This window comes from Theobroma umbraticum, unplaced genomic scaffold (assembly GCF_002168275.2).
Source record: "Theobroma umbraticum cultivar Fairchild unplaced genomic scaffold, ASM216827v3 scaffold_56.0, whole genome shotgun sequence".
NCBI lineage: Eukaryota > Viridiplantae > Streptophyta > Magnoliopsida > Malvales > Malvaceae > Theobroma > Theobroma umbraticum.
Window position 1 is genome coordinate 6,136,526 of NW_018397256.1, and position 21,830 is coordinate 6,158,355.

General features: G+C 33.8%; 2 protein-coding genes across 2 annotated transcripts; both read right to left on the reverse strand.

Moving 5' to 3' along the window:
• Positions 1-6: 6 nt before the first annotated feature.
• Positions 7-1,409, reverse strand: LOC149527522 (uncharacterized). Its single transcript, XM_089782750.1, has one exon. The coding sequence runs from the start codon at positions 1,356-1,358 to the stop codon at positions 975-977; it is 384 nt and encodes a 127-aa protein (XP_089638876.1). The 5' UTR covers positions 1,359-1,409; the 3' UTR covers positions 7-974.
• A 969-nt stretch (positions 1,410-2,378) lies between these two features.
• On the reverse strand, positions 2,379-10,601 carry LOC110410474 (autophagy-like protein). The gene is made up of 5 exons (XM_021420191.2): positions 8,897-10,601; positions 6,036-7,722; positions 4,156-4,376; positions 3,405-3,618; positions 2,379-3,110 (listed from the first exon to the last, which is right to left on the reverse strand). The coding sequence occupies exons 1-5, from the start codon at positions 9,838-9,840 to the stop codon at positions 2,694-2,696; spliced, it is 3,483 nt and encodes a 1,160-aa protein (XP_021275866.1). The 5' UTR covers positions 9,841-10,601; the 3' UTR covers positions 2,379-2,693.
• Between the last annotated feature and the right edge of the window lie 11,229 nt (positions 10,602-21,830).

Consider the following 21,830-nt stretch of genomic DNA (forward strand, 5'->3'; position numbering starts at 1 on the left):
ACCGTTGCACAGTCCTACTGCCACCTACTCCCACAGATGCTAATATAAAATCACAAAATGTGTTCTTTAGAAGAAGTCAACATTACATCACATACAGTGGAAATATACCAAAAATATTTACAGCTTCATCCAGTAGGCTGCTGCTGCATCAGTGAAGTGTTTATGCTTCCTGTAGTTGTGTCTTCGGCGAAGGTCTCAACTTCAACAGTCCTTGAGAATCGCTTTTAAGACTCCCAACTTTGATCTCAGTTACTCAAATCTCTATCTAGGTAAACCTTTGGCCATAATGTCTGCCAACTGATTTTCAAAGCGGTAGTAGTTTACTTGAATTTCACCGTTCTTCTTAGCTTCTCTGATGCATGGAACTTCACATGGATATGTTTGGTACTACCATGATAAACAAGATTCTTATTAATGGCAATGGTTGAATTGTTGTCAACAAAAATCTTAGTGGCTTCAGTTTGGGATGCTATAGGTCTAGTAGTGTTTTACCAAGTTTGTTCAATGTTTTTAACTGAATGTTACTGTTCATTTGTGGCTTGGACAATTTTACTCCTAATTCTGTTATTCAGTTAACTGTTCATCAGCACCAATAAATGCTATTGGGCTTGTAACTGAATTTGCAGATGGTGAAAATTATTTCAGAAATTCTCCCAAACTGATTCTTTGCATTCAATCATTCCACAGTTTACAATATTATTACGGTAATCATTCAATATATATAATCACAAAGTGATTTCTGATCAGACAAGAACATGACACCAATAATACAGCAAATTCCCAATATTTGTACAAACAAATTTGAATAAAAAAAAAGCTCTGCCACAAGTAAACTGGAATGAAACAATCGGCTAAAAACCTCGATATATTCCCTTGGTGATACAAGATTAATGTTTAAAAGTATTAGACCACACCAAAGCAAAGACACATAATCCAAGCTCTTTGTATCAGGGAGCACAAACTGAACATTTTCATCAAGGGCTAGCTTTTGCAGGTGGTGGAGAGAAAAATGGGATGGATGGAATAATAGTCGGTATAGTGGGGATTGAGGGCATGTTAGGCAGGGGTGGCAGGGTTACTTTGGGGGCATTAGGGATGGTAGGCAAGGTTGGCATGCTAGGAAGCGGAGGTAGAGTTCCAGGCTTGGGTAGAGATGGTTGGGTGGTTGGCAATATTGGTATTGTTGGCTGTGGGAGATTTGGAATAGATGGTAATGGTGGCAGCGTTGCTCTAGGCAAAGTTGGCATTGGTGGTAAAGGTGGCAGCTGGAGAAGATGACGAGCTGCTAGGCCAACTTTGATGCTTGAAAATGAAAAAGCCATGAAGAATGCTAAAACAAAACAATTGAAAGAGGCCATTTCTAGAGATTTGAAACTAAGCAGCGTACTGTTCCCTTAAAGAAGGAAAGTTCTCTCTTATGGTTTGAGCGAGGAGAACACGGCATGCTGTAACGCTTATATATAGCTTGGAAGCAGGGACGTGGCCTCTCTGGTTGTTGATTATTGACCACATATGGTAGGAAAAAGAAGCAGAGTCATTTTGAATGATCTGTTAGTTCATCTTCTCGTTAATGTTGGACTTTGTGGTTGGCCGAAACCTACCTGAAGCACTGAAGTCAGCCACTTGTATCAAGTCATCAACATGTCGAATAGTATCGAAAAGGTTCAGCCTACCAAAGTTTTCTTCTGATTGGTGGGTTATCGAACTGGAGTTCAGGGTTGTCGGCCTTAATGTACACCTCCAAGTAGAATCTGCCGTTTGCATTGGGCTGCCAGCAAACAAAGCCATTGTTCTTTTTCCTTTTATTCCCTTGGGGATGGGACTTTGGGTTTTGTCAAAAGTCCTTGTAGAACAAACCCATTAACCATGGAACTCTCATCCGGTCATCCTCTTCTCCTAAATAGTAGCTATTTATGTAAGATGCATCCACAAGGAAAATGAAAACTTTATGTAAAAATGTCTATGGTTTCCTGATTTTCACATGACTATAAAATTTGCCCATGTATTGATGTCTTAGGACAAGGTCCCAAGTGCTAATATTCATTGGTGACAAAAATCCAGTCCTCCGTACATACTGCACCTGATACCATTTGCAAAATTTAATTATCACAAAATGGGTTCAAACTTCCGAAGCATTAGATTCTGAAAATATGTTTAAAAAAAGTTCATAGTAAGGCTTTATGGGTATGTCTAACAACAAATGATAGGGTTGCAATCACACCACGGTAAAACAAGTACTAATCGCTAGTGAATGCAACGAATATTACCATAAACATTTGCAGACATCCAGCTTCTTGATAACAACCATTTAAAAGGGCAGCTGGTCTGAGACAACATCAGGAAACAAAACTCATTTCTGCTAGCAACATCCGGAAATAATACAGAGAGATGATTGCCTTCAAGTGATATTTTACAGGTAAAGATGATGTTCAAGCATGCAGAAGCACATTTTTGAAATGAACTTAGAATAAATGAACAAAGGCTTTGTTAGAGGGCAAATGCCTGGAGAATATTTACAGTTTTTTTTTCTTTTTACATACCTAAAAAGAGTAGCTTTATGTACAAAGGAGATTAAACTTGGAATATCAGCTGTACAAAAGGAAAATCTAGATCAACTGCCACCATGATGGCTTACATAACGTATGTACACTTTGGTTTCTTCCATCATGTCATATCTGCTTTCAGGGCAGGGATCAGGAAGGAGGCGGTGAATGAATGGTGGTATCAGGTAACATGGCTACTGTCACTATGAAGTATTCACATCCAATAGGGAGACCATAGGGGTTTAAACTTGATCCAGAATTCAAGGTTAACCGCTCTGTCCCTGAGTCAGAAGTCATTTGATCCACAGGATCCGCCCTACCATGCTCAGGTCTAGTTGACGAAGGCGGCAGTGACTTTACAGTTTGGCGCTCAATATGCACAATCTGGCCGACAATAAAGCTTGGTTGGATTGGGAGATGATCAGTAAACAAGGCCACAGATTCAGCAGACAAGTAGTAGTTGGAGCAGTTTCGGGTGATAGCCTCATAATGCCCAGCTGAGTTAAGTACAAATGCAGCAATCTCATGGACTTGCAAGCGGCTGAAAGATATCTTTTCCTTGTTTGCCTGAACCAAGAACATCAAACAACTTAGTTAAGACTAAAAAGATCCTATATATCCTCTCTGTGCATGCACATAAAAAGAAAGATAGAAGTCATGAACAATTAGATTTAGAATAATCAGGAAGAATGAGTGGCATGCAATTATTTATTCTACAACAGCTTGCTATACATGGTTAATGGCCCGGCAAGAACAAAAGCTGGTAGAAGTTTCTTTTCACAGTTCAAGCATATATCTGCATGGCATAAACAAGTCTTATCCACCCAACCCTATGAAGTTGAGTCATTGAGAACAGGTTACCTGCTTCTCAAGTTGATGCTTAGTGTACAGAGTTTTAACCAGCTCGTTTTTCTCTTCCAGTTCCTTCCTAAGCTGTTCATTTACTGCTTCAATATTAGTGTACTTCTCATGCAGCTCTTCGCGATGCCTGGACAAGAAACCAACTTTTTCGGCAAGGACCCGGATACATTTACGGAACTCAGCAGTTCCATCATCTTCACTATCACTAACGGAACTGAAAATTTCATAGCACAGATATTTGGACCATTGTCATTAAATTGTCAATCACATAAGTGAAATTCAACAGGAAAAAAAAAGCACTTTAGAACATCAGAAAATATACAGTCATGTCTGTCTATCGCCCTTTAAACTTCTAAGTATATTAGATTACAGAAGTTTCAACCTTTTCCCCAAATATTGAAAAAAGCAATGCGTTGAAAGAAAGGGAGGGGGGGGGAAGAAAGCATTTACAACTACATTCTTATAGACAAATGAAATTTCTGGAATGCTAAATAGGACCTAAAAGTTTTATTATGAATAAATAATTTTTGTGCAGGGACTTCAACTATAAAATTTGATTAAGCTTTCTCTCTGCTTTAATTTATAAAGCTCAGAATAAAATAAGTTTCTACTTTTCTTCCACCCCTAAGCCCACCAATCTTTTGCCCCTAAAAATGACCTAACACTGGAAAGGGAAATAGCGGGAGTGGGTGAGACTGAACATAAAATTACTACTGTGGAAGCCTCACAAGCATTGTAGCAAGTAACTTACTTGGCCAAAGACTGAGCCAAAGCACGCAAAGAATCAGCAAAACCAGCCATCCCACCAGGAGCGTAGACACAATTTCGAAGTCTTTCAAAAAGACCACGCATCTTCACAGCAGATGCACGCAGTGCACTATACTCTGAGGCCCTCCGATCAGCAGCACAACGATGGCTTTGGGCTTCCTCTCTTGCTTCATGCAAACAATTCTCTAAGTGAGCACAGTTCATCTGCAACTCAGAGAGGGAAAAATTAGAGTTTAGCATGTAATGGTGATCAATAGCTAATTTACACTATTAAAGCAAATATAATACTTTCCTCCAACATTCCCTCATATCAAATTTGATTGGCAGCACAATTGGCTGCAACAATTATTTGTAGTCCCTTTAATGCTATCTAGAAGCCGTAAGTTACTAAATACTTCTTAAGAAATGACAATTTTTTGCCGTTTCTCCAATTTCCCCAGAAACCCTAAGGTTTGCCAACTATACCCGACAAGCAGGAGGCAAAAATAAAAATAAATGAAATTCATTTCACAAGCACACCAACAACTACACAGGCAAAAATGTCATCAGACAAATCAAAGCTTTTAGCATCCACTTTTCTATATATTTATATTTGCACCTAACTGCCAACAATATTAGACAAGATCTCACCTAGTTGGCCTTATCCACCATAATAGAAAGGGGGAACTTAGACTTGAGAGAAAACGCAATGTTGATTACATGCATTACATTTGTCTTAAGAACAAAGATGTAAATCAACCATAACAAGAACCTCATCACTTTAAACTAAAACAACATTGGAATATTGATGACCCAAAGAGGCATTAGGGAAAAAAGTCAGAAATAATGAAAACAAAACAGGAGAAAGCAAAAAGAAAAGGCAGTCAATCAATGGCTTGAAAATACTCAAGCTTTGATTATCTCATTCACTAAAGATATTTACAGGAAATTTTAAATTACATGATATCACTGTAACAGGGCATACAATCCTCACAATGCAATTAGATGTAATCTGGATGCTGTCATAGACTTGATCCTCTAGACATCTCAACTTTAAGTGGATTCTACCACAGAAGAATAAAATTCCTTGTATCTTCGAATCTTTAAATCGACTCAAAGGAACTGCATTAAAAAATAGGCAGCATACAGCCCATTATACCTATGCTGCTTTTTAGTAATACTGAAAAGACTAAAACTCTCAGCCATAATTTGCAGCTAGAACAGCTTAGCAATCGCTACCAAGTTTCAAATTGACTCTAGCATACCAGAAAAACTATTAGAAAAGTAATAACATTAACAAGTTCATAACCTCCCTACAATATATAAAGGAGCCCTTGAGTTCACCATTAACCTCCTCCTAAATTTATAAGAAAGTTGGTCTGCCATCCAATTTGGGTGCCTAGTTCAACCTCTTTATCACATTTTCTCTCACTTTTGAAAAGTTAGTTATACACCTCGAATGTTCTTTAGTCTTAGTCTTCTCTGATTCTGTCTCTCTCTCCACCCATACTGTGGGTGGGCTAGTACAAAAGGTACTGAAGTGAAGAATAGGCAGCTTAATGCATTCAACATACAAGTATAACCTTGTTATACAATATGCAGATAGTTAGCCTACCAAATAGCACCAAGTTTCATTGCCACTTCCACAAAATATTCCAGGTAACTTAACGTACTAAAATAAAGTATATGACTTCAAATAATGTAGTTCATAACATGTGAAGCAGGGAATCCCAGTAATATCCATGCATTACCTAACATGAATGCATAAAAAGGGGCATGCTAAATTAAGAACGGTATGGAATGCAAATAGAATCAGTTAAATTATCACAATTCTCAGGAAAACCAAAATGCAAATAGGGAGGGAAAAATTTTCATCCGCTCTACCTGAGATTCATCAAGAAGTTTACCACTTGTTTCCATCTCCCTCCTAAGCATGGCAACCTCATCCAAAGCATCTCTGAGCTTGTTTTCAGTTACACTTAATTGGTTTGACTTCTCTGCAAGTGCACTTTGCAATTCCAACACAAGATCCTCCCTAACTTTAGTATCGAAAATCAGCTCAGCTACTGTCTCACAAGGTAAAGCATTCAAAGGCTCAGGCATGCTCTCTGCGGTAGAACTGTTAGTGAGTGACATGCCCGAATGTCCCACTATCTTATCTTTACCATCTTTCTCACCAACTTGCAGTTCTTCTCGATGCGGCTCTTGCATTGATGAATCCAACTGAGGATTGAGCATTCCAGAGGAATCCATCATATTCTCATCAACCCCTTCTCGACCTTTGCTTGATTGCCGTGTAAAAAGTCCCAGCTTTGCATCCAAAGAACTAGAAATGCATGAAACCTCATCCATGGGCTCAGATGTAGATATGCGAGGCATATTGACCTCACAACCTGAGATTTCAGGCTTGCAATCAACAGCCTTTGAAGCCAGGAGGCCAAAGTCAGTGCCACCATTAGTTGTGGAAAGCTTTTGCCCCTGTGAATACTTATCAGACAATCTCTGCTCCAGTTCCTGAATGCGCTTCTCATATGAAACACACTGCATTTGCTTTGCCTTGAGCATAGACTGGAGGTGTTTTCCATACTCATCTTTCAGATGCAAGGCTTCAGCAGTCTTTTCTGCAGCATCTTTCAACAAATTATTGACTTTACAATCATCAAGTGATTCGTATTCAAATTCAGGACCCATAGAACAAATCAGGGCTATTGCAGAAGCAAGTTCAGCTTTCAGTTTTGCATTCTCAACTTCCATCTTGCTAGTTCCAGCAATCTCTACTAGTTCGCATCCCTCAAGGATGTCATCAGAATCATCTTTTTCAAGAGTATCTACACCAACCTCTTCAGTATCAGCCAAATTAGAACTCTCATTCGACATGGAAATAGAACCTCTTAAGCTACCAGGCTTCTCAGCCTTGGTAGGCAGCCCAGCTAAATACTCAGGAGCATAACGGTCCAGATCAGAAATATCAATATCAAGCAATGTAGTGTCAAAAGGAGCTATATTGACATCACACTGGTTGGGGGTATCACACAACCCCATGGAAGCCAATACATCCTTGGGTATGAACCAACCATGTGCTTTTAGAAACTCCTCTCGTCTCCTGACCTCAACTTCTCTCTTTGTTGCAAGCCTTTCAGCCAGCTGACCAGCCATGCCCATGTGAAGCTTCATAGATGCCTTTCTTCTTACTATTTCAGCAAGACAGGCTCTATATGCAGGACCAATTCCGCGGACAAACTTAAGGTCCCTAAATAGATCCTCCTGACGGATCATCGCCTCTCTGAAAACAGGAAACTGCAACTTGACATCCTTAATATAGTACGTAACATAGGTTGTTTTTTGCATGTAGTTGTGAACAAAGATGTTCATCTCATTCTTCTTATCCTTGAAAAAGTCAAGCAGCTTTGATATTGCACGTTCACAAGCCAGCATCCTGGGCAGATGACTCTTGTCATGGACATCGTACATAGGACCCAGGGCTGAAACTGCATCATGAGGACGAAGGGAGGAAGACAATTGGCAGGACAGACAATCATCTACAAGCTTCTTCACTGTATTGACATCTTTGCTGCAAGAATAGACACCCAAATTCATCAATTTCAGACATCAATGAAATTCTATGAAGACAACTATTACAGAATAACATCCCAGAAGAAGAACATAGAAAATAGTGTATTGAAAAACTTATTAAACAAAACTCAACCTTATGATTGGAACATGTAAGATCCATTTGGATCTCAGAAAGTAGAGTTTAGAGGAAATAAGCATTGTAAATTGTCTAAAATATAAATTAACTCAAAAATATTCTATAAGAGGTGAAGTATTAATAGCTAGCATTAAAAGAAATATTTTCACTTATGCATGCTTCAAATACACTTTCAAGTGTTATTAAAGGTCCTTGACCATTTATGACTTTTTTATATGACATTAAAACTCCCAATCTTGTGTTTGAAAAGTTCTTAAGTTGATACTACTTTAGATTGATGTACATAAGTTATTATACGCTAAGCTCTATAACAAAAACAGTCTCTGACATGTCAGAGATCTTAGGTTCAAGCCGTAATGCTCCCTCTTGTACCAAAAAAAAAAAAGCAGTCCCCGACATGGATGTGAGGAAACCCAACAATAAACCTCCAATTGCTAAGGCCACATAATATTTGTAAAAAGGATAATCCTCATCCGCAAGTTCTGACAATCCTCATCAATCACTCAGGTGATTGACTTCAATTCATCATTGCCCTGGATATCAATTAGTTCCGTAATGAACATGAAGTCCTCAACGTCTAGCTCCTCAAATCTCCACTTTGAATTTCCAACCAAAGGACCTTAATGTCTAAGCATCAATTCAGACAAGAAACACACCAACTCAGTTCTTTTCTAATCTGTAATGCTAATCCCTGCTTCCATTCCATGTGCCATGTTGATCAGACATTTGTCCAAGGTTGTGTGTCTAAATATTCATTATAATATTTCTGACAAATCATGCAGAACAAAGGTCAAAAGAAGAACAAAAGCAATGATTTGTTCATACCAAAATCTCAAATTCACCCACTGTGAGGTCAAGCATCCCATATAAAGAGGAAAACATGAACAGTTCAAGATTGAAACAACAAAACTAGCATAAATTATCAACTCTCTGAATCAGAATTTTAAACCATAATGCAAGGTGGATGGTATGTAAAGATCATAATTCCCTTCAAATTACTAGGAGGGAAAAAAATGCATAAACCAAGAAAGCAAACCTTAAAGACTGCATAATGCTCTTCTGTTCATTCAGGTACCGATGGTGCTCCTTAATGCTTAGTTCTAAATTTTTAATAGGCAAGGAAGCCCTCCAAGTGAACAACTCCTCTACCTTGCGCTTCACTTCACCAAACGTCTGATTGAAATCTACAACTTTGTTCTCAAACTGCTTGTGGGAGCTGTTACAATTATCTGCGGACTTCCTTAAGTTATCTTCCTTCAGAAAATCCAATAAGCATTTCCTAGTGGCAGTCTGCAATGTAGGATGAAGCTTAGTGGATCTCAACTTCTGCATATCCTTGTCAAAGTTTTCCAATAAATCAGAATGAAAACGATATTGCTGTTTATAGCGCTTCATGAATTCCGAACAATTTTGATGAATCATCCTATAATATTGATCTAAATTACTCCTTGCAACTTCCAATGCTCTCTCCTGAACCTTCTGCTCCCTCAACAGCCTTTCACAATGATCCAACTTTGCTAGTGTTCGATTATATATAACATGTCCACGGTGATAATGGTACCTAAATTGCCTCTCATAAGAAGGTAAAGCCTTCAAAGCAGGGTCAGAAGCATCATCCAAAGGATGAGGATCACTAGAAGAAGCTGGCGGCCGGGGTTCTGAAACTTCATCTATATCAACTTGCTCTGGTATTGGTGGGGGGGAATTAGTTTGCAACCTTGACTTGTTAAATATGAAGACTTCGCGGTCACTAGAAGGAAGCTTATATGCAGAAAGTGGCCTTTGTGGCTCAAGTTTCATGTCTGAACATAGAACAAGCTGATCATTGAAGTGAATCCCGGAAACCGGTTGGATCAATTGCATAACTGCTTCAACCAATGTAGTTTCATCACAATCAAGCTCAAACGAATGTCCATTTTCAGCTATATGAACCAAAAGCTTCCCTTCAGGAACCAAATTCTCCGTGATACTTGAACTCATCTTTTCTTCAGCTCCCAGAAACCACAATAAAAATCTCAAATAGACCACTCAAAATTCAATATTTCTGCAAATTAACCCGCACCCAAATGAGAAAAAAATCCCAAAACCTCTTCCTTTAATGATAAAACTCCAAATTTTGACCAAATCCACCTCTGCAAAGGCTCCCACAAAAGATATAGCAAACCAATAAAATTCCCAAATTTAAGCTTGAATCCCTCTCAATACCCCTAAATCGAAATAGACCCACCATGAAATTTATCCCAAAAAGCCGAATTCTCACCAGCCCCAACAATTATAAAGCCACCAAAATCCCATTATCATCAACCCACCACCAAATTCAATTAATTACCACAGACCCAGAGAAAACCCCACCTCAATTCTCAGATAATCCCCTAGTTTCCTTCAGGGAAATGGAAAAGGGCGTTTCGAAGAGGAAAAGGAAGAGTAATTGGAAGCGGAGAGGAAACAAAAATCAAAAGCAATTACGTGAAGAGAAGAAATCTGAAAGGAGGGGATTTTTTTTTATAGGGTTGGAAACAAGGTTCTCTCCACGAAACCCCTTCGATATAAAATCTTTTTTTTTTATTTTTTCAAATATCTACGTCTTCTTCTTTGGGTTTTTTTTTTTCTTTTTAAAGTAATAATGGGAGAATCACAGAGAACCTTCTGCAGGAAGTAACCACGACGGTGTGAGCAGAAGGGCTCTCTTAGTTTATCTCTCTCTCTCTCTCTCTTTCCTCTATCTCCGTTAGAAGAACAAGTAAAAGCTAATCACCTTTATTTTTATTTTAATTTATAGCCTTATTATTTGACTAATTGTTTTAATTATTGGATTAATGCAGCTTTATTTTAATTTAGTCATTTCTGAAAACACCAGTTTTCTATTCTTTAATTTACGGCAATTCCATCTTCGTCCTTCGAAGGAAAATTTAATTTATTTTTATACAACAAGGACTTATCTCAAGGAAGTACTCTTTCACCTCAACTAATTCATGTAAAATCCACTCTTGAATCTTTAATAACAAGTCAAAAAGAGGATAAATATTTCCTTCTCACTGTTGGATTTGGAAAAATAATCCTAATTCAAATAAAAAAACTAATTTTTTGAGGGGATAATATTATTTTTACTAAATTAAATTGTATTAAATATCTAATTTTTGAACAATTTGAATTTAATTCAATGATCAATACTCTTAAAAAGGATTATTTTTTACTTTTTTATATTTATATATTTTTTAATAAGCTTATTATTTATAATTTAAAAAGATATTGTTTATCCACATCAATAAAAAATAAGATAAATTTTTAATTTATAAATAAAAATTTTTTTTCTAACAAATAAAAATAGATTTGGGTTGAAAAATGGTATCAGAGATGAAATAAGTTTTGAACTGATGATAATCAACCATAATTTCAAATAGCGAAGAGTTATATAAAATTAAGAAATCATAACAAGGTGTGATTTGTATTTAAACAAAATACTTATATATTACACATAAATAAAAATTTAATCTAAATAAAAAAATTTACGTTTATTTTCAAGTAATTTCCACTGCTCAACTTAAATAAACAAGTATAGAAAAAATTCAAGAAATTCATCTTCATTAAGAAAATAATCCAAAATTGAGAAGGTGGTTTATATTTATTTTTTATTACTAATTATAATGAGATTAATTATTTAATTACGAAGAGATTTTAAGTCAAACAACAAGAGATAATTCTTTTATTTTATAAATGTTATCATATCTATTTTAAAATTTAAAATCAAAATCTCTAAAAAATAGAAACTTGAAATTAGTTATCCTCCATCACCATCACTGATTTTGCATCAATACATTCTCCTACCCCAACCTCTCCATCACTGTGTCTGCACAATCATTTCTTCTGAGCTCATTATTTGCACTCACTACTACTATTCTTGGCAGAACCACAGCTTCCTTTATCTAAAAATATAAACAGTTCAAGTGGTAGTGTCGTGTTTCATTATTAGCCCGCAAAGGAGCATGCTACACAGCTTCTCTGTTTCTACACCTTTAATTATTGGCTTCTTTACAGTACCATTTTGTTTTCAGATGCCCAATTGCAATCCTCAAATGCCACGCTTGCTGGGGGAATAATTAAGAAATTGTACAAAAATCACATTGTTAATATAATTAATAGGACAAAAGGTCACAGAATTGGATAACCCAAATCCTCAAGTTGTCTTTGCCTCCTTCTGGGGCCAGCCAGCCATTGAAGATGCTAAAGGAAATTACAGGGTAACATCTTGTGAACAAAGGAGACCCACCGACTCACGCATGCTTGTACACTGTGTTCAGCCCAGCTTCGTGGCTGAAAACGGAAACATGGTCACTAGGTAAGTTAGCCTGTTAATTGCTGACATTTCGCCATTTTTAATTTTTTTTTTTTACATTGAAAGGGAAACAGAGACAGAATTGATTCAAGGGCACTGCTGTGCTGAATTTAGCTGTTTCTTGGCAACTTCCTTAGTTAGCACCTAGCAACTAGCCAGGCTGCAAAAATGCTTTGCATGTGCATGAATATGTTGAAACTTGAAAGTGACTTTGATTGAGGCTCTCAATCTTGAGTCATTATAGGCATTTAGGGTTTATATTATTAATCTCTTAAAATCAAACCCAAACCATTTAATTATTTATTTTATTATTTAAATAATAAATATTTTTATTTTAATATTTTTAAGTATTTTAAATATTAAAATTTAATAAAAATATATAATATTTATTCATAAAACAAGTTAAAAGAGATGCGAGCATACTCCTATATGATTAATGTCTCTTTCATAATTAGTGCAAAACATAGCATATGTCAATCATTCTCAAAATAGAACTTGTGAGGGTTTAGATTCAAATATACGATATTGATCGAGAATATATATTTAAATTTATATAATGTCAATTTTATACTTAAAATTAGTATGTTACAATTTAATTTTTAATTTGATCAGATTAAGATGTTTTTCATTAATTTTTATTTATTACTTTTCGATGTGCTTATCATCAGCATTTGCACGAAATCAATAACTAATTATCAACTTTAGGGATGTGGACAATGATAGTAAATGTCTTAAATGGTAACAGATATAAACGTATGCGCTAGCAAGAAGTTGAAGCCATGGATACACGTGGCCTTCCACTGATTAGGTTTGGGATTGATTATGATTGAAAAGAATAACGTCTACAGGAATCGGTCACAAAAATATGCACGTGGGATTTTCCTTTGGGGTCCATGGACAACACGTGAAGTCAATTACAATACTGTAACTGTGGGCGGGCGATTGGAATAAACTTTAATTTCCACACGAGGCAATGAGTCATGGGTGTGAGACACGTTCATGTTGTTTCCATTGGAGAGAGATTAATTATGTAGGCAGAATATCGTTTTATTTTTAATTATTAAAAGAAAAAAAAACTTAAAATCAAAATTAAAATTAAAATTTTAGTGATGATTATATTAAAAGAAAATTTCAATTGAATATCAAGTTTTGATATATTATTTAAATAAATATTTTAATTACAATATTTACCCAAATAGTCTTAGCCATCGTCTAAAAGCAGTGAGATAAATCAATTTGTTTTTTCCATGTGGAAAAGGTTGTAGGAGCGCGAGGTGGGAAAAACTAATGATGTCGCGATGAAATCATTGAGGTTGAGAGAGGAATTTGATCCCATCATCTTTTAGTTGGTGAAATCATTAACAAAATAATAATAATAATAAAACAAAGACTTGACTAATAATACTGATCTTGTTCAGCGGTTGCCTAGGAGAGAAATGACTATGGCTACTTGGGATTAACGTGTCAGTGTGGAAGAGGATGAATTAAATTAAAACATGAAAGTTGAGGTTCTAGAATTTTAAATGTGAAACGTGCAAGAAGGGGGAAGTAAAGAAAGACATAATTTAGTTTTAAAAAAATAGCAAATAAGGATTTGACTTTTTATATGCATTTATTAGTAAATTAAATATTTAAATACATAATTTATTTATTTTTATAAACTTATTGATTGATATTAGAGTGACGTGTATTAAACATGTAAAATATAGTAACATTTTATATATATATATATTTTGACTGTAAAATAGTATTCTTTTTGTTAAAAGTCTAAAGATTTATTTGAATTTTTTTAAATAATTTAAGTGTTTTTTTAAATATTACGTCTAAAAAATTTAAAGAGGTGATTTAGTAATTACAAGGTAACTTTAATTCTTAATTTTAGATACCATTTTGCAATAGAATCCATAATCTCATTATATAGTCGATCTCATTTTTCAAAAAAATTGAATTAGGATCTCTCTTCTTCTAACACTGCATTTTGCTCGAAAAATAGCGAAATTTTATTTTTTATTTTAACATTTTATGTTTTATTATAATGATTGAAGTAACTTATTTATTTTTAAAATTAAATTTATCCAATAAAATTATTATTCTAATGATGAAATAACAAATTAGCTTTCCCTAATAGTGCTGTAGATTATCATTCCAAAGATGAAACGAAATCTAGCTGATGCTTTCATGATTTAAAAAACTTTCTACTTCCTTTTTTAACTCACCGAAGCCATTGAATGAGTTAAAAACAAAAAACTTAGTATGGATAAGAATATTATCATTAGTGGCGAGTGAGGGACTGGGAAAGTGATAAGGTAGACGAATGATTGAATTTAAATATTAAAAAAGAGAAGTATCAGAACAATGTGATCTCCCATCTTGTTGGATTGTTAATGTTTGGCTTTACCAATGATTGACATCAGTGTTAGGTGCAACTCTCATATCTAACAGAAACAAAATGGAGTACTCCAAGTTGATTAGTTGGACGGTCAATATAATGTAACAAAACTAAGACTTGGTTTTCATCGGTTTGTAACAAACAAAATAGGCTAAAATACCTATATCCTTTAAGTTTTAATTAAAATTTTATATTAATTTATTAATTTTTTAAATAAATATTTTATTTAAAATTTTTTTTGTTAGATATATAAATCTAGTTATTAATCAATTATTAACATTTTTATTTATTTGATAACATGACAATATTAAAATAATAATTTTATTTTTTTATTACTTTTTAAAAATTTCAAGCCAGGGGAGGGGAGAACCGATTTGGTGGGCACCTCTCATGAGGAGCACTTTGTCACGGGCCACAGCTCACGCATTAAAGGTGTCTCAAAGTGCCGGTATGTGGGGAACATTGCTGGGAAAGGACCCCCACTGGATAGCGTAAGGCAAGAACAGGGTGCCAGCAAGGGCGCACTGACCCCTGGGCGAGCCAGCCCGACTGGGTGCTAGCCGGGGCGCGCAGACCAGGCCCCTGGGCGAGACAGCCCGACAGATCAGGCAGACTGTGCGCGGGCGAGACACCCGTACGGCCGATGCGTGGCACGCAGATATGCGGCACGAAGGTACGCGGCACGAAGAATGGCTCTGCAGGGGAGCAGCACGCTGGCCTGCACAGCACCCAGACAGACTGCCTATGCGAGGGCTCTGCGCACCAGCCCGCCAGCGCCCAGGCACACAGCCTGTGCTCGGTCCAGACCCGCCAGGAGGCCCAAGAGGGTGCCGGCCCACCAGACCCATGTGTTGAGCTGCTGGAAATTTCAGTTTCTAGAAAGTCTAGCTTTCCCTCCTAAATATTTTGGAGGGAAATCCATTGGAGGGAAAACTTTTGGAAGGAAATGTGGGGGGAACTTTGGCTATAAATAACCCCATGCTCCTTGTGTAAAGCATCCCATTGAATACATTGTAATTCAATTCATTCAATATAAGCTTAGCTTCTCTTTGCTAGCATTTCTCTTGTCTTCCTTTCTCTTTTACGCAAGCTTGCTTGCGGCTTAAAGCCATTGTGTGGGAGTTGAGTGCTTGTTGGGTAAGTGCTGAAGCACTAAGGCTGACTTGGGTTCTACTGCCGAGCTAAGGGCTGAACTCAAGGCTGCACGGAGGGTGGTCTGAAGAATCGCCCCGTGAAAACTTGCCATGGTTGTGGTCAGCTTGCGAATGGGAACGTACTGATTGATCACAAGGAGGGAGCGTGGGCCTTCATTGTAACCATCAGGGCATAACCAAATGTCATATATGTTTTTGTCTATAGTTAAGCAATCCAACGACAATATCAAATTTCAATCTTAAATTCAACTAATAATTATATTTTTTAGCCCCTGCGTTGCATGATTAATTTATCTAACATATTGTTTAAAATTATAAGCTAATTAATTGATTCTTTGGGTTGCACTCTTTTCTAAATAAAAAGCAAGTAAGGAACGAAATTGATTAGTAATTTTTTACAGAGGTAATATTTTGATTTATCTTTTTTATTGTATTTAAATAAAATTTTATTTTTTTGATTTATATCCAAATAAATCCTTGTGCTATCAAGATATTCCATCTTTTATCATGTGACCCTCAACAGTTATTAGGTTCACGAATCATGATCAATTAATATCTTTCGTACAAGTAGATAATAACATGACTTTTTTTAACATTATGAAAATGGATTAAGTAGAAAAATTTTCTTCTTAAGATATGGTCATTTCAGCCGATCATCATGAGTTTAATGATCATTAAGATCACATGAAGTCTTTTCATTAATATAAAAAACTTATCTAAATAAAAATTACAGAATAGGAACTTATTTGTGTATAATAAAAAGATAAATGTTAATGATTTTTTAAAAAATTTTAAGATAATATAGAAGCTTATTTAGTGCTTTAACCTGAAAATAATCTTTTTTTTTTTATTTTCCATTGAGAATGTAAGGATTATTGTTTTCTTCGACGGAAGAAATACAAAAGGTAAGAATATTTGTTTGTGTGGGATGAAGTTTTAAAAGAAAAGCAACATGATTTCAATGCCAACTCCCAACTGGATGGGGCAAAATAAGCAGCTGGGCTCATTCAAGTTTCTCAACTATACAAGGCAACCAAATGACTTAATGTAAAACACAGTTGTCGTGAGGGTTTTCTTCTTTAATGGCTTGGAGAAGAGAGCATAGGGTCGTTGTATATATACATATCCCAAGTGTGGATACGAAGGGGATGAGTGAAGAAATGAATAGCTGGTGACTTCTTCCAAGGAATGAAAACATTAATTTTCTGTTGAAACTTAGATTTAAAGCAACAGAATTGTTTCAGACTGCTGCTAACCTTATGCTTCAGATGCAAGCAAGTAGCAAACCAGTTAACTATGAAGTTGCAAACAGACAAAAGGATCGTAGGTTGGGCTCAAATCGGTCTAATTTAGAGGGTTGGAACACAGATCCGCCCTCTAAAGATGAATAGTGGAACATGATAGGTTGATGTAAATAGGATTTGGACAGAATTTAAATAATCTATAAAATTAATTTTAAGATGAGCTTTTCAATAGATATTATATTTAAAATTTATTTTGCTTTTATTACTTGGTATGTAAAAAGAAAAATTATGCGAATATTTTTATAGATACAATGAAACCAATGTTTAACTTCGTCTTTACACAACGTTTAACTTTATCTTTATACTCTACAAAAGTATACTAATAGATACACTCGAGAGTTTGTAAAATTGTTCGACTTTAAAAGAACCTATTTTTTACAACGAGTAGATTCTAAGAAATTTGGATTCCTTTTATAGATGATGGAATATGTTGTTATGAAATAAATCGGAAAAGAATAACTATAAGAGAAATATAAAAAAAATATTTAGAGGGAAAACAAACAGTTAGAAAAAGTAAAAAGATCTTATTCAAATATATATTTATAAATGAAGTGAGAGATCTATTTATAGGTCAACAATCCCTTAAATCATAATCCTAATTTAGTTCTATCTAAGAGTTCAAATCATATTACACTTCTTATATCTGGTTTATTGGACTGTTTGACTTAGTCTGCACTTCTTGGGTCATAAGATAATGGACATTCATTTATTTATTCATAGCACTCCCTCTTGAATGTCCATTGTATTAAAAATATACCTCGTTAAAACCTTATAAGCCAAAAACCTTATGAGAAAAAAATCCAAGTGAAGGAAAAAGAATATATAATCTTTTCAAGAATACACTTTTGAAATATTACATAAGAAAAATTCAATGGGGAAAACCTTGATATAGGAAAAGAATACAGTGCATATTTTACTCCCCTGATGACTGCATTATACAGATTTTTAAAATGATGCATTCCAATCTTTTCAAATATTGTAGTAAGAAGGGCTTTGGTGAACAAATTACTAGATTGTCACTTGATTGAATTTGTTAAACATTAATTTCACCCTTTTCTTGAAGATCATGAGTAAGGAAGAATTTTGACGAATTGTGTATTTTGTTTGATCGCTTTTAATATATTTTTCCTTTAACTGTGCTATGTTAGCAATATTATCCTCATATAACGTTGTTGAAATTTTCTTTTTAGTTGATAAGCCACACGTTTTTCAAAAATGTTGAGTTACAGATCTTAACTAAACACATTCACGACTTGCTCATGAGCTGCTAAAATTCCTGTATGGTTAGAAGAAATAACAACTATAGTTTGCTTTATAGAATACCATGAAATAGTCATACCTCTATATGTGAACAAGTAAACTGTCTAGGATCGAGTTTTGTGTAGATTAGATGAATATTATGCATTTGCATAACTAATTAAATTCTATTTTGATGTATTTGAATAATATAAGCCCATATCCATTGTTCATCAGAGATATCAAAATATATGTTTAATTCAATTCCAATGTCTTCGAGTTAGAGAAAAACTATATCTTACTAATAAATTTATAGAAAATGATACACTAAGTCATGTACTGTTAACAAGATACATTAGTGCTCCAATTTCAATAAGATACGATATGTTAGGACCAATAAGTTCTTCATTATCCTCATAAGGTCGAAAAAAATCCTTTTTCACTTCTAGTGACCTTACAATCATTTGTTTTAGCATTTTGCTATATAATTTGATCGATGGACAAAAATTCTATTTGCTAAGTGTTCAATCTAAAGTCCTAAACAAAACTTTATTTTTTTCAAAGTTTTTCATTTCAAATTCTCTCTTTAAGTAATCCACGGCTTTTGATAACTTTTCAAGAATTTTAATAATGTTCAAATCATCAACAAAAATAACAATTATAACAAATTTATATATAAAATTTTTATAAAATACATGGGTATATAAGATTATTTTTATAGCATTTTTTCAACAAATATGCATTAAGATGATTATACCATATGTGTCTAGATTGCTTTAATCCATATAAAGATTTATTTAATTTAATAAAATAAATTTCTCAAGAATTCAAATTTTTGTACTTTAGGCAATTTAAATCCTTCAGGGTTTTTCATATAGATATTGATATGAAATGAGCCATATAAATAAGCTGGAGCTATATTCATTAGACATATTTTAATCTTCTCATATATTACCATACTAGTTAATATATAATTTTAATTGCATCCACGATAAAGAATATATCATTTCATATTTACTACCAGATCTTTGGGTAAAACATTGTGCGATAAGCAGTGCTTTATATCTCATCATCTCATTTTTTTCATTTCATATTTACACAAATATCTATTTATATTCCATTGGTTTAACATTATTTGATTTACGGACTATAGGTCCAAAAACTTCATGTTTTATAAATAAATTCAATTCTTCCTTAATTGTGTCTTTTCACATTGGCCAATCATTTCTTTGTCTATATTCTTCAACAGATGTAAGTTCAAGATCTTTTTTTTTTTTTTTCATAATATTGAGTTCTATATTATATACAAAATATCATTGATATTTATTTAGTGGTTCCATCTTTTCATGTCATGACATAATTGATTGAGATCTCTTCACTTTCATTGATTTTTGGTACCTAAATTTCTTTTAAAATTTTATCAATTATGTCAAGGGTTTTTTCTAGAGTTTGTATTTCCTCTTTCTAACTATCTTGAATATTTTGCTCTTTTCTTTTTTGAGGATTTTATATTTAAAACTATTTGATCTCCACACTTCTGGCGTGCCTTATCTTGCAAAGACATTAATGCTAATAGAAGCATTTGCAACTGGAGATAAGATTTACTTATTCTTTTAAGTCAGTAAATACGTCTAACAACTGATTTACTATATTTTGCACAAGAATTATCTTTTGAACTTCAAGTTCATATTAATTTGTATGAGGATCAAAACTAAATAATGATAATTCATTTTAAGAAATTTTCTTTTGCAACTGCTTATTTTTCTCCCCCTAATGTTAAAAAAATGGTTTCATCAATATGACAATTGAGAAACTTTGTCATGAATAAATCTCCTATCGATGATTCTAAATATTTAATTACACATGGAGATTCGTATCCAACATATATTCATAACCTCCTTTGAAGGCCCATCTTTGTGCATTATGGTGGAGCAATTGAAACATATACAAACATAAAAAAATTCTTAAATAGAAAATATTTGATTCTTGACCATTAACCAATTGTATAGGGATAATTTATAATAACCTGTTTGGCCTGATGCATATAAATGCTGCTGCATCCAAAATGGTATGCCCTTAAGTAGACATTGAGAGTTTGAATTTCATAAGTAATGGCTTTACAATCAGTTGAAAGTGTTTAATAAATAATTCTTCTAGACTATTTTGTACATAAATATAAGCAACAGGTTGTTCAATAGTTATTCCAACTAATATGCAATATTAAAGGTTTGAGATGTAAATCCACCAGCATTGTCAAGACAAATAATCTTGATTATATAACTAGAAAAATGTGCTTGCAAACAAATGGTTGCAAATGCCAAATTGTTCACTGATAATAAACACACAAATGACTATCTAGTCGATGCATCGATTAAAATCGTAAAATATTTAAATGCTTCACATGGTGAATATATGAATCCATATATAACCTTAAATATTATTCAAAATGTAGGGAATTCAATCTCAATTTTAGCTGGTGATAGCCTTATAATTTATTTGTCTTCAGCGCAAGCAGCATATGAAATTTATTAGATTGAAAAATCTTTTGGTTTTCAATAAATAATCATATAAATTTTTAATCATTTTTTTGCATCATTTTTGATCCGGGATGGTCCAAACAGTCATGTCAAACATTAAAATCATTAGTAAACTTCTTTCAATTATTCTAATATTTATATAGTTTAATTCTAAGAACAGAACAAGTAAATTTTTCTCTTTCAACACTCACTTTTTACCTAAAATAATAGATGTAATATAGAGGTATTAAGTGTCTCTTTCATTCATTGTCTCAATATGATATCTATTCAAATGAATATCTTTAAAACTTAATAAACTTCTTTAAGACTTAATAGAAAATAATATATCCTCTATTACTTTATTCCTCAAGGTAGTAGAATATTAGCTATTCTGGAGTCTTTAATTAATCTTGTACTATCAGATATTAAATTGATATTGATTTGTTTTTGTTCTCAAATAGAAAAAATATTTATTGTCTTTAAATATAATGTGTGTTGTAGCAATACCTGCTAGACATATAATCTTAGACCCAACAAAATGAATATCTATATTTTTTTCAATAAAATAAAATATATACAATAAGAAATTTACAAGTTAACATGAAATAACATTAAATATATAATTAAAACACATAATAGGAACATATCATTTAAATATAATAAGAACATATTAAAACATCTTCATAATAGAGTTATACTAAAATATACCAATTACTATTAAGTTCATTATATTTCCATTACCAATTAAATGATCAATTCTTTTTTCAAGATAAGAAAATTAATAATGGATATTTCCATTACCAATCATATAATTAATTCTTCTTTCAGGGTGAATAAATATCTTGATGTGCTATATTAACTTGACCGTGGTTAAAATCATCATAAGATATTTTAGTTTTAATGATGCTTGATAAAATTTAAGACGTGCAACAGATACATAACCAATGGTCTTTCATATTACATTAACGGCAATACATTTTCTATATTCCTTTTATTCTTTCTATTTTTGTCTTTTAATTTTTTTTTGATGGGTTATTC